The following is a 13009-nucleotide window of genomic DNA, read 5'->3' on the forward strand; positions in this document are numbered from 1 at the left end:
CGCAACTGGTGCGAGGGCTTGATGCTCGTCTCGCCGTCAGCCCCAGCTCGCGGCCGCCGGGGCTCCGGCCGCGCGCCCGCCGGGTGGCTTTGCTAGGCGGGGGCCAGTTTGCAGAGAGCCGGACATTTGCATGAAGCGACTCGACCCCACGGAGCAGCGGCAGCAGCGGCGGACCCGGGCGGCGGCGGCGGCGCGCGGTCGGAGCCCGGCGGCCCTGGTCTCCGGGCCCCGGTGGATGCGCGGCTGGGGGGCGGCCCATGGGCCGGAGCTGAGGCTGCCCGGGGTGTCGGGGCGCGGGGCGGGGGGCGCGGTCGAGGCCCGGAGGCGGCGGCGCAGGAGGAAGCGGAGGAGGGCGGGCGCGCCGGGCCCGGGAGGCAGGCATCGCAGCGCTGCCGCCGCCGCAGCCCCGGGCTCGCCATGCTCCTGGCCTCGGCCGTGGTGGTCTGGGAATGGCTGAACGAGCACGGCCGCTGGCGTCCCTACAGCCCGGCCGTGAGCCACCACATCGAGGCGGTGGTTCGCGCCGGCCCCCGCGCCGGGGGCAGCGTGGTGCTGGGCCAGGTGGACAGCCGTCTCGCGCCCTACATCATCGACCTGCAGTCCATGAACCAGTTTCGCCAGGACACCGGTGAGCTGGCCGCCCCTGCCCCGCCCGCGCCTCCTCCCCTGCCTGCCCTGAGGTCTCCCACGTCGCGAGCCCACCGGGGCCCACCTTTGTCCGCATCTCCATACACTGGTGTCACCGAGAGGGGGTCGTGGAGGGGGCGCTTGACGCCCCACGATGCTCTTAAGATACTCCCTGCAATAAACGTCCATGCAAATAGTATCCGTGGTTTGGTTATGCAAACCGAGCTTCAACCTAGCTCCTAAAAAACCCCCTTTCACGCCCCCCTTTGAAACGCTTGGTGGCTCTTGTAGAAATTCCGGGGCTCACCAGCCCACAAGCAATCCCAGCTGATAGGAAAGGCTTGCTGCTCTCATTCCTCACACATCACCTTGGCTCACTGACCCTACCGTGCCTCAGGCACCCTTGGGCCTGCCACACGTTCCCCTGGTCAACCACCTTGCTGCCTCTACCCCTCCGGGGTGGGATGGCTTCCCACAGCTGCATCCTGGGGGGGAGGAAGAAGGGATTCCCGGGAGGCTTTCACTGTGGTCTAGTACGGGCAGGGAGGGGCCTTCCTGGGAACAGAGATGGACTTGGGGATTCCAGGGCAGGAAACGCCTGGGTTGCTGTGGCATTGGTGAGTGCCTCTGCTTGGGCACTCCAAGCATTGAAGCAACAGGCCAGAGCAGATGGAGGGAGGCGGGGGAGGGACACAGCTCCGGAATGCCTGGCTGGGAAGCTGATCGCTTTGTCCTTGGAGGAGAAGAATTCCTAAAAAGAAACTGTCCCCAAGATTCGCCCCGTAAAGGTCCCCTATGGGGGACACTAAACTCCTATCTTTTTGTGAGAATCAAGTTGCCACTGTGGCCACCGCAAATCCCACATCCCAGCTGGCCAGCCTTTCCAGGTCAGAGCCAAGAAGAGAGCCTGCAGGCTGGAGGTCAGGGTGGCGGGTCCTTGGCGTGAGGGGCAGAGGGGGGGCTGCATCTTTTGTGTGGCCCACGCATGGTGCCCAGGCTTAATTTACCTGGGACAGGTCTGTCTCTCCAGCAGCCTCTTCATGGAGGTGGGCAGTTGTTTTGGGGATTCTGGCTCTGCTCTCCCGAGAGTGTGACCCAGGAGCCTGGAGAGACAGGTGTGGAAGGGAGGGACCGGAGGGGAGGACCGGGTGAGTCCCAGAGGGTCAGAGAACAGCTGTGTGAGCAAAGGCATCTCCGCCTCCTTGGAAAGCCCCCGCATCCTGTGCGCTAATTAGGATTGTCATGGGAAAGGGGTATCTTTCCACCCTCGTGTCCTCATCTTTAGTCATAACTCCTAACAACCTCTTTGCCAAGGACTTTGTAGACACCGACCGACCGGGTGAAGCTTTCTGGGGAAAGGATTCCAGAAGCGTTAGCATCTGGAGGGGCTTAAACCTTGGTGGGAAAGGGAGGGGGTTGGAGCTGAGAGGGACTGGGAGGAAGAGGGAATAAGGAGGAATGTGGGGAGGTCGAGAAAGAGGATTAAGTGTGGCCAAGGGGGAGGGGGGAGAAGGTAACTGTGTACTTTGGACAGAAGTCCGAGAGGGGAGGGTGGAGGCATCAGACTGTGGGGAGGGGGAAGCTAGCCCTGTAGGTGGGGTCAGAGAGTCTGACAGTCAAGACACCTACCTGACAGGGGACTCCAATCCTGCTCAGAATAGATGGGCAGGTGTTAGCTTTTCTATTTCAGACTAAGTCTCAGCAGCGGATGGAGAGACGTCTTGGTGACATAAAGGTCCCAGGCCTTGTCCCACATTTGAGAAGGGGGAAAGTTTCATCAGTGTTTAGGGATGTCTGAGATGGGCATGGTTCCTAGGAAGGGTCATGGCCTGAAGGGCTCTTACTACAGAAATGAAGTTCTGGAGGAAACTGGATTGAAGGACAGTTGCTACTTCCCCCAGGTCTGACCACCCTTCCCTGAGGACAGGCTGCCCACTGCCTGGTGGTTCACAGTTAAGTCGGAGGCTGGAGCTCCTCAGATTTTAGACCCGACCTGGCCCTGGATCATTTTTCGAACTGCCTCAGGGTGTGTTTTACATTTTTTGTCTGTCTCTGAGGGATTCAGACTGCTTTGGTGTCATCCACTCATTCTACTGGTTCATCGGCCAACGTGGGCTGAGAGCCTCCATCCTCAGCGCCAGGCCCCGCGCTGGGTGCGCTGGGTGAGAAGGCACTGGGCTGAATTCCCAGGACTGCTGGGTCTGTCGGGGAGCTTGTCAAAGCAGAATAGAATCTCTGGGTTTCTGGGCTCACAGCCCCCCTCCTCTGTCTTCTCCATCAACAGACACACAGTTCCTCTCAATATAGCTCATTGATGAAGCCGTGACAGGGTAGGAACTGTAAGCCACCGGCTCCCAGGCAACCTCCGCCAAGCCCTGGCAACGTTTAATTAAATTACCCACCATCCCCAAGCCACAGTTTGAAGCTGGGAACCAGAAACATCCCCATAAACAAAGGAGAGCTGGAAGTCCCCTGCCCAGAGGCGATTCCTCTCTTTTTTTGTTGTTGCCTCCTCTGTGTGGGGACATTTCCTGACATGGGAGCTGTGTTTTTTCAGAAGTTGCCTGCCCTGCTGCCAAGGAAGTCCTCAGACTCTCCACTCCCCTGGGTTCCGACCTCATCCAGTCTGTCTCCAGGGAGATGGCTGGGAGGTTGCAGATACCCCCTGCCCACCTCTGTCTGTCCTGGACCCTTCTCCTTCCCCAGACCGTCTCTGAGTCTGCGCTTATTTGCATTCTATGCTGGTCTCCTCTAGGCATTTTGGGCTAGAGAATGGGGAAGAAGGGAAGAGACAGGGCTAGATAGAGGTGAAGGAGTCTTGGCTGCTTCGAAAAGCCTCTGTTGGGTCCTCTCCACCCACAATCATTCACCTGGACTGGGCTGACCTTTTTCTGTTGTAGGGCAGTGGCTGGAGCTCTGTCCCCTGTAACATCCAACATCCCTGTGTTCTGTATCTTCCAACATACCTGATCATTGCCATTTTCAGGGCCTGGCAGCAGGATGGGGGAGGATCCGGGCTGGCAGTGGGAGACGTGACTCAGGGTCTCATTCCAGACCCACTGGCTTACTCTGTGGCCTTCAGCAAGTGCCTCGGCTGCTCAGGCCTCATTCTCCCTCGTAGAATGAAGAGCAGCCTTAAGATTCCTTCTGTTTCCTTTCCTCCCATCATGCACATCGGCAGGTGAACTCTGGACTCTGAACTCTGAACTCTGAACTCTTGGACTCTGCGCCAGTGATGACGCTAATTAGAAGTAACATGCTATGAGGGAGGGTTCTTTCCAGCTCAGTTTTCTGTGCAACTTTTGCCTCTTTTATGTCTTTAACGCAGTGACGAGAGTCAGATGGAGAGTGATTCAAGGGTTTGATAGAAGCTGATTTTTAGTGCCCCCCCCAACTATACTCCCCACCCTGTGCGAGCACAAGAGTGGTGGGAGCAAATGTCACGACCACGTGATAGCTCCAGTATGAGGGAGGCACCAAGCACACTGCACACATCATCTGGTTTCATCCTCGGCCATCTTATGAAGGACCCATTGTTCTCACTTCATAGGAAAGGAAACAAGTTGAAAAAGATGAAGTTGCTCAAAGTTTTACAGCCAGTCCACGGCAGAGCTGAGATTCTGAACCAAGTGCCCATGTCCTCCTTCATTTGGAGGACCGCCTACTTCTTGCAGGCACTGTTCCAGGCTTGTGGGATATAGCGATAGCAAACCATCCAAGTCTTTGCCCTCATGGAACATTCTAGTGAGGGTGAGGGGTGCTGGTAAGAGAGGCCTGGGATTTCCTGGGTACAGGAGCACAGTGCTGTGTGGACGTGGGTGAAATGCCCTGGAGTCCTAGGGTCATGCCTGAAAGGAGTTGTCTGTCATTTCCCAGGAGCCAGAACAACTTGGGTGCTTTGGGATGTACGTGTCTGAGTTGCTGGAAGAAGCTTTTTTCCTCTTTCTTCCTCCTTAGTCTGTGAAATCCTTTATCCCTCTGCCATTAGAAGCCTTGTCCTTGGGTCACACTGCAACTTAGGACCCAGTGGCTTTCCTCAGATCATCTAATTCAGGGTCCTGATTATAGAAAGGTCCAGGACTCGCCCATGTCAGATGGAGTGATCTCAGAATAATCAGAGAATGTAATCCCACCATCTCTCTTGTCCCACGACTTTCGTGCTGAGGTCTGCCTTCTGTTTTTAACTAACCCTCTAGGGCTGAACTGAACGCAGCATCTTTCCTTCCAAAAATCAGCTCTTCCTTGTGACACCCCTCTTCTTGTTAAATGGCGTCACTACCTTACCGCTCGCCCGTGGTCAAAGCCTCAGGGGTCTTTGACTCGTCTCGTCATTCTTTTTGGATGCCCCACATATACAGGCATGCGGAAGCTGAAACTTGAGCATTCACGATGAACACTCTGCAGTTGTTCACGTGCAGATTCCCGGGCCCAGCTCCCAGGGATGCCGGCCCTCAGGTCTGGAGGGTGTTGCTGATCTGTTCCCCAGGAGATTTGAAAGCACGTGATCCTGGATCACTTGGAATGCATTCAGCTACTTGTGGTCAGGTCCTACCCATTACGTAGGGTCCCTCTGGTCTATCACCTGCTTTTCATTTTTGCTGCCAGCAACCTCCCCCTTCCCCCCCCCCCATTACTTCTCATTTGGAACTAATAAACAGAGCAGCTCTGGTGTCATCACTTCTCTGTGTCACAAACCTCACTGGTTCCTCGTGGCCTGTACATAAAAGCCCTCATAGCCTAGCAGTCCAGACCATCTACGCCCTGGCTCTCACGCGCCTTTCCAAGTTTATCTTCCTGTATGCCCATATTTTCCTCCACTCCCGCCAAACAGATGTGCCTTTTATTCTCAGGCATTCCCGTAGACACCCTCCCGCCAACTATTCACAAGGTCCCTTCTCCTGAGATGCCCTTCTTCATCATTTTCACCTGTTGAGGTTCTCCTCATTCAGGCCCTATGTTCTCTGTTATGCTCTCCATTTCTTGAAATGTTCTCCAAATTATGATTACTTCCTTTCTTCAGGGGATATTTACTGAACCCTCAGGACATGCTAGGCATGGGGGCTACAGCCATAAGCAAACTCCTGGATGCCCCCCCTCATGAGATTGGGAGTCCCATGAGGTAGGTGGACATTCATCAAATGAATCACACAAATAAATGTGTAACTGCACCTCAGGACAGTGCAAAATATAGGAGCAGGAGTTTTACCTGGTCGGACAACCCAGAGAGCTTTCCTCGAGGAAGTGAGCTGAAATCTGAAGGATGGGTAGCCAGGAGGATGCCAGAGCGTGTGAGGGGAGGGACCAAGATTGTGAAGCAGCCCAGAGAGGAGAAGAGGCAGTGGCGAGAGTCTGCAGGAGGCCAGTGGGGCAGAAATGTGGGCAGAGTGTGTTAGGATTCGAGGAGACCACAGAGGTTGTGGGTGGAGAGCATCTTGGTCTTGACCTACAAGGAAGTCATGGAAGGGATCGAAGCCCGGTGGGGTTGTGGTTACATTTTCTGCTAGCGTTGCATTTGTTGACACCCTTTTCGGTGGCGTGTCTCATAACTAGGCACTTGTCTTGTTTTAGACTGGGGGGTGCTTCAGGAGTGCGTGAATCTGCATTCCCCACAGCAGCTAACGCATACTCAGCAATGTGGGCTAAATGATCAAATGCCAACGTAGCCAGAAGTCCTCACCCCATCACAGCACGTCTGTGGAGCCCTCGTTACTGCCGACTCTGCGTTAGGCACTGATATGAAAAGTGCCAAGATGCTTGTACCCATCAGACGTAAGCAGCTGTGCACCCCAGACTCCTTGAAGATGGAGCCCGGACTAGGAGAGCATTTCAAGAAATGGATGGCAAGTGGCATAGGACCTGAACGATAAGGAAAGTTTCAGTAGATCAAAGCAGCAAAGGAGGGCATTTTGATAGACGGGACCTGGTGAATAGCAGGGGCAGCGGAGAGTCAGGGAACACTGAGGGAGTGCAGGAGGAAAAGGGGACATCTGTCCAGGGCAGAGAGGAGGATACACCTGGAAAGAGGCAGGGCAGAGTTTCCAGAAGTTCTGGGGCAACTCCCAGGCATAGCTGGGACTGACACCACCCTTGTGAAAAATGCCTTTTAAGCACATTTATGAGAATTGGTCAAGGGCATTGTTTGTCCCTGCTACCCTGGAGAGAGAATAAAATAGTGTCATTTAAGCTCTCTAAACTTAATGTCCTCATCTTTAAACATTGTTTCACAGGATTGCCAGGGAGATCAAATGAGATAGGATAGCTGAAGGTGTTTTCTAAGTAACAAAGATTGTGCAAAGAGGGAGTTTAAACTCTCTCTCTGGTCCTCCTCTTCTCTCTCTGTCTCTGTCTCTGTCTCTGTCTCTGTCTCTCACACACACACACATACACACACATTTCACATCCCCTGGACTAAACTTTCCCCGTGACTTCTCCATCCTGCTAAGACATACAATAGAAGATAAATTACAATAATAATCACCAACTTTTATTGCGCCCTTGCCAAGCGACAGGTATTATCTTAGCATTTATATCCATTCCTGCCTTTAATCCTCAAATCCACCCTTTGAAGAAGCTACCCAGGACCCAAACAGATGAGGAAACTAAGGCTTAATCACACAGCTGGAAGGGACGGAAACTCTGCTGTTGGATCCAAAGGTTGCGCTGTTTGTCCCCCAGCAAGCTGGCGCCTTAGGAAGGAAATGGCGGCAAACCAGGGGCCTACTGGCCACCCCGTTCCTCCTGCTCTCCCACTCCCCCCACATCCAGCAGACCTCCTGGCGCTGAATAGGGAGGGGATTGTTCTGCTTCTCCCTCCTGCTTCTGAATGTTGATGTTTTGGGTCATTAAGGGGCTTGGAGATGGGGGCGGGGGGGGGGGGGTTATGACCTGGCAAAGGCCTGAATAGTCATTGTTCCTTTTCTTCCCCCTTGAATGAGATTCTGTCCCCAGTCTTGGTGTCTCCCTCTGGGTTGGAGGAGGGGGTGGGTCAGAGGCCAGGGAAGGGGAGCCTTTTCCCACCACTTTGATGGATAGAGCTTAAGCTGACGGATGCAGAGATTCCAGCATCCTTGGAGCTCTCCCCAGTCTCCCTACCCGGCCTTGAACCAGGCATCTTCAGCCTTGATGTTAATATCCACGAAATGAGCCCTGGTCGGGCATGGATCTGAATTCAAGGTTCCGGTAGATAGAGGAGAAAGAGGCAACAGTTACAGGTGTAGTTTTCCCTGACAGTCCTGCAGGTTCATTTCTGCTGTCCTATTCCCCTGCAACAAACCCTCATCTCCTCCCTGCCCTCACCACCCCCCATCCCACCCACTGTGAGACTATCGAAATTGAGACTCTCCTATCTTTAGGAAGGTTGAGCTTCTCGGGGGCGGGGCGGGGGGGGGGGAAGACGTTAGATAAATAGAAAGTTATTCTTGCGATCACTCTTGCAGTTGTTGATATAAGACTTAATGCTGGGAAGTATGAGAGAGTTCTTCCAACCTGACCTTTTATTTTTTTTTTACCACACCCAAAGAAGTCCAGAGAGCCAGCCATCGCCCCCAGCCCTGGGGCAGCCTTCCTGGGTTGGGGGCAGAGTCTTCCTCTATCCTCTAGGGTCCCATGACCCTGTGTTCATTTCCCCTGTAGCCTTCGGGGCTGAGGCAAGTGGAGAATCAGGGAAGAAGGGAAATGATGTTTCTGAGCGCCTAGCACGTGTCAAGGGCTTTATATACCTTATTGCAGAGTACAGGGCGCGTGAGAAATCCAGGTCCTGCCACAGACAAATGCATATTCGTTGATTGAGTGAGCCACATTTAATTTTACAAAAACTCGGCAAAGGAGTTATCATCTTGTTTCTTGGGGGAGAAAAGAAGGGTGTGGGGTGTTATATTAAGTGATCAAATTTGCCTGCAAACTAAGGTCTCCCGACTCCAAACCAGGAAGTGCTCTTTCTGGTACCCTGTTACTATCTCCCACATCCTTCCCCGTGTAACTCATCTGCTTCCACCCCCACGTGACTGCTGGACTTCAAAAGGGCAGGCATGAGCCTCATTCAAAGCTGATATCTCAACAGGCAGCCTAGTGCCGGCACACTGTAGGACCCGTTTAATGTCTGCCTATTAACGTAACACGATTCAGTTTCATCCCTTGGTGACCCTGATCCTCTCCTCTGTCCCACTCTGGCAGGGACCCTCCGTCCGGTTCGCCGCAACTACTACGACCCGACCTCGGCCCCTGGGAAGGGCGTGGTGTGGGAGTGGGAGAACGACAATGGTTCTTGGACGCCCTACGACATGGAAGTGGGCATCACCATCCAGCACGCCTACGAGAAGCAGCACCCCTGGATCGACCTCACTTCCATCGGCTTCAGCTACGTCATTGATTTCAGCACCATGGGCCAGATCAACCGGCAGACCCAGCGCCAGCGCCGCGTCCGCCGGCGGCTGGATCTTATCTACCCCATGGTCACTGGCACCTTGCCCAAGCCCCAGTCCTGGCCGGCCAGCCCCGGGCCTGCCGCCGCGCCGCCCGCCGCGCCCTGCTCCTGCCCGCAGTGCGTCCTGGTGATGAGCGTCAAGGCCGCGGTGGCCAATGGGAGCGCTGGACCCCTGCAGCCCCCAGCTGCCCGCAAGCACATGCCCGAGTCTGGAATGGTCAAGATGCCTCCCCCACCGGGCCCCGGGGCCAAGCCACTGGACAGCACGGGCACCATTCGAGGCCCGGTGAAGATGGTCCCATCGCAGGCGATCCGGCGACAAGCCTCCAGCACGCCGGCAGGGGCGAATGCGGTCTCCCCTGCTAGCCCCCCGGGAGCCAATGGCAAGACCGGAAGGGTGGCCCTGGCGACCTTGAATCGGACCAACCTGCAGCGACTGGCCATCGCCCAGTCCCGGGTGCTGATCGCCTCCGGGTAGGTGCTTCCATGGCTGCCTCTGAGCGTCAACTCACCAGGGGCATCAGACGTCACTGATCATCCGGGTCAGAGATGAAGGAAGGGCTGCCGAGGCTTAAGGTCCTCCTCGTCTTCCCCTGACCCCCTGGCTGCAGGTGGAAGGCAGCACGGTGTGGTGGGTAAGCAAGGATGTGGCCTTTGGGATCCAGCAGATCTGGATTCTAATGGAGACCTTGCCTCTTCCTAGCCCTGTGATAGGGGCGGATCCCTAACCTCGCAGAGCCCCAGCTTCCTCATCTGTAAATGCTGGCCGTAATCTTCATGTTAGGGTTGCAGTGAGCATTAAAGGAGGTGATGCCTACCGAGAGACAGCAGGCAACATTCAGGGGCTCCCACCACGTTCTAGTTTGGGGGCTTCATCACTTTACTTAATCCTTACAACAAGTCTATGGAGTAGGCATTTTTTTTTTTTTTTTTTTTTTTTGCAGTACGCGCGCCTCTCACTGTTGTGGCCTCTCCCGTTGCGGAGCACAGGCTCCGGACGCACAGGCTCAGCGGCCACGGCTCACGGGCCCAGCCGCTCCGCGGCATGTGGGATCTTCCCGAACTGGGGCACAAACCCGTGTCCCCTGCATCGGCAGGCGGACTCTCAACCACGGCGCCACCAGGGAAGCCCCTGGAGTAGGCATTTTTGATCCCATTTTACCCTTGAAGACATGAGAGTTTCACTCGCTCCAGGGCACATACCTAATCATCAGTAGAGAACGGGATTCAGACTTCAGGAGGTCTGAGCCCAGACTCTTCCCCACTCAGCCATGCTGCTTCCCTGTCAATCACCTACCACGGTGTCCAGCACACAGCAGGTGCCAGGTGAGGGTTAGTCCCTTTCCTCTGGTGCCTCCAGACTGGAATAACAGCCCGTGTTTAATGAGTACTTACTACCTCCCAGGCAGTTCCCATGCACCGTCTCAGTCGTTCCTGTGACAACTTGGGGATGTTGTAGATTCTGTTATGACTGCTTTTTATCATCCTCTTGGCCTTCCTGATCATAAAATGGGAGAGACACAGGTCCACGTGGTACCCGTAGCCTTTGCCTGCCAGCCCCTGATTTCTTGTGAGATTGGCCTCTTATATCTGTCCAATCTTCCCTTTCTCTGGAGGAGCCTGGCCCTGCCTGCCACCCAAGCCCCAGACATTCGGCATGGTTCAGAGGTAGGTTGGACCCAAGAGTGTGAAGGTCAGGCTGCCCAGAGGAAGATCTCTGCACAGAGAGGCTCAGCGCCGGGAGGAGACAGGAAGGAGGGTAGCTTGCAGACCGTGAGGCCGGGCCTTTACTCCTGCCTCTGCCACTGGGTGAGGCGTGGAATCTTTGCAAGGTCCGTGTTCCCCCTGTGTGGAATGGGGATCATCATGCTTGCCTTGCCTACCCCATGGAGTCAGTGTCAAAACCTCAGCTAAGAGCAGTCACCCCTTAACAGCTGACCCGATGCGCTCGCCGGCATTAACTCATGACTTTACACCATGATGCAAGTGTCAGGCATGGGCACTCAGCTAGGAATTAACTCCCCAAGGAGAGAGGCACAGCCCACGTGTTACAGAGCGGGAGCTGGAACCTAGATGTTCGTCTTCTAGTCTGCCGCTCTTTTGGCCAAAGCCCAGCTCCTCGTTGTATTCAAAGGCAACTTATAAATGGTCAGATGCTAGTCAGATGCCCGGGGTTTTCATGACTTCCTCTGAGCCTGCAGAAGTATTTGGCAGAGGGGAAGGGGTACCCGCACGATGCCGCTGCTCAGTTTCTCCACACTGGCGTACAGCAGCATCCCGGGGCCCCTAACGGAGTTCCAGGGCGACTGCTGGCATGGCAGAGGGAGGCTCCTATAGTGGGTAAGAACACAGTCTTTAGAATCTGACTGGCTGGGCTGGAACCCAAGTTTCTGGCTGTGTAATTTGGGGCAAGTTTTGCATCCTCTATCTTCAGTTTACTCATCTGTAAAATGGGGATAGGAATGGTACCTTGCTTATAGGGTTCGTCACGAGGACTAAATGAAATATCCAGTGTGGAATTACTACAGTGCTTGGCACATAATAAGAGTCTTTTCAGTATTAGCTGCTATTACTATTACGAACAGTATCCATGCGCTCTGTAGTTACTGAGTCGAATCTGACGCCCTACTTCATTTCTGGCGCCCTACACAAAAGCCAAGTGACCCCATGCCATACTTGAGGGAGGGGAACCCCAGATCGCTTTAAATGTCAATGAAGGATTCGTCAGCTCTTTATCTCTCTGCTCGAGTATCTGCCTGCCAATAGAATCCGAGCAGCAGAATTGGGGCGGAGGTCTGGGCAGTGCAATTTCAAAAGGGCTAGAGAAACAAGTTGTTTTTTTCTCTGCTCTGTTTTCCTGACAAGGGAGGCCCCTCCCTACCCTCTCTGTCTTCCAGCCCTCTCCTTTTCACCTCTTACCACCTCCCTCACCCCCACTACCATCTTCTCCTCCAGTCTTTCTTGGCCATTTAATTAGCGTGTTTATTCCCTTTGTCTGCCGTTGCCATCGACCTTCTGTCGTCCAACGGCCCCTTCCCCCTCCCCTCTCTGCCCATGACCTCTTCCAGTAACTTTCCCACGGAAAAAAGGAAGACCAGGGAGGGCGGGAGAGGTGGGATGGAGAGAAGGGTTTGGGGGGAACAAAAGATCCTGTGAATTATTCAGAGACACAAGCAGGGGGTTTCTAAAGAGGAGAGAGGAGGGCTGTGCTGAGGGGGGCGGGAGTCGCCCCTCTGGCCGTCTTTTCCAGAATGGAGGCTTCTCTATCTCCAGCGAGACCTCAGTTGCTGGAGAGACAAGACCATTGTTCCGCCGAGGATTCCTGGGTTGGCTCGTAACTCCCAGAAAAACACTTCTCACCATGGTATCTGCAGAGCTATTCTCCCCTCATCAACCCCCCCTTCCCCTGCCACCTTGCCAGCTCTTCTCTTTTCTTAGTTTTGTATGTTAGAGACAGAAATTAAAACGTGCACCCTCCATGACTGGGAACTTCCCCACGGCACGGGGGCAGGGGGTGTCTGCTGATGGGCCAACGAGTAGTTGGGTCAGGCAGCTTTTGCTGAGCTGAGCTGCCTGGAGGATGTGAATGCTCACCTGCCTTTGGGTTACTGACCTCTAGGAAAAGGACTCAGGCACCTATAACCCTGGGGGCCCCGACAGGGTGTGCCCGGTGTGGACCATACAGGCTGTTCTCCTTGGTTTTCATTTTAACGAAGAACGGTGAGGGAAGGGTGGTCAAGTGTTGCCAGCCCAGCGATCTGCCCAGCACTCAACTTTGTATTAACACTTTACACCTGACATCCTCAAGAATCTGAGAAAATTGGAATATTAAGCAGGAAAAGGCTTTTATCAAGCCCAACTTCCTCTTTCCTTTGGGAACCAAAAAATGTAAACAGTCACCCAAATTTGCATAGGGCTTGCTATTTACAAAGTATTCGACCTGGATCCTAAATCCTCCCT

The 13009-nt window shown here is 54.5% G+C and overlaps 1 protein-coding gene across 2 annotated transcripts in view; it reads left to right on the top strand.

Annotated features, from left to right (window-relative positions):
* Positions 1 to 13009, top strand: part of DTX4 (deltex E3 ubiquitin ligase 4) — a 34324-nt gene continuing 21315 nt past the window's right edge. For both annotated transcript variants that reach the window (XM_033860734.2, XM_073808991.1), the window contains exons 1-2: positions 1 to 628; positions 8800 to 9523. In XM_033860734.2, coding sequence (XP_033716625.1) covers positions 418 to 628; positions 8800 to 9523 — 935 coding nt within the window. In that variant the 5' untranslated portion in view covers positions 1 to 417. The remainder of the gene's footprint in view (positions 629 to 8799; positions 9524 to 13009) is intronic.

The sequence above is a fragment of the Tursiops truncatus genome, chromosome 8 (genome assembly GCF_011762595.2).
Source record: "Tursiops truncatus isolate mTurTru1 chromosome 8, mTurTru1.mat.Y, whole genome shotgun sequence".
Classification (NCBI taxonomy): domain Eukaryota; kingdom Metazoa; phylum Chordata; class Mammalia; order Artiodactyla; family Delphinidae; genus Tursiops; species Tursiops truncatus.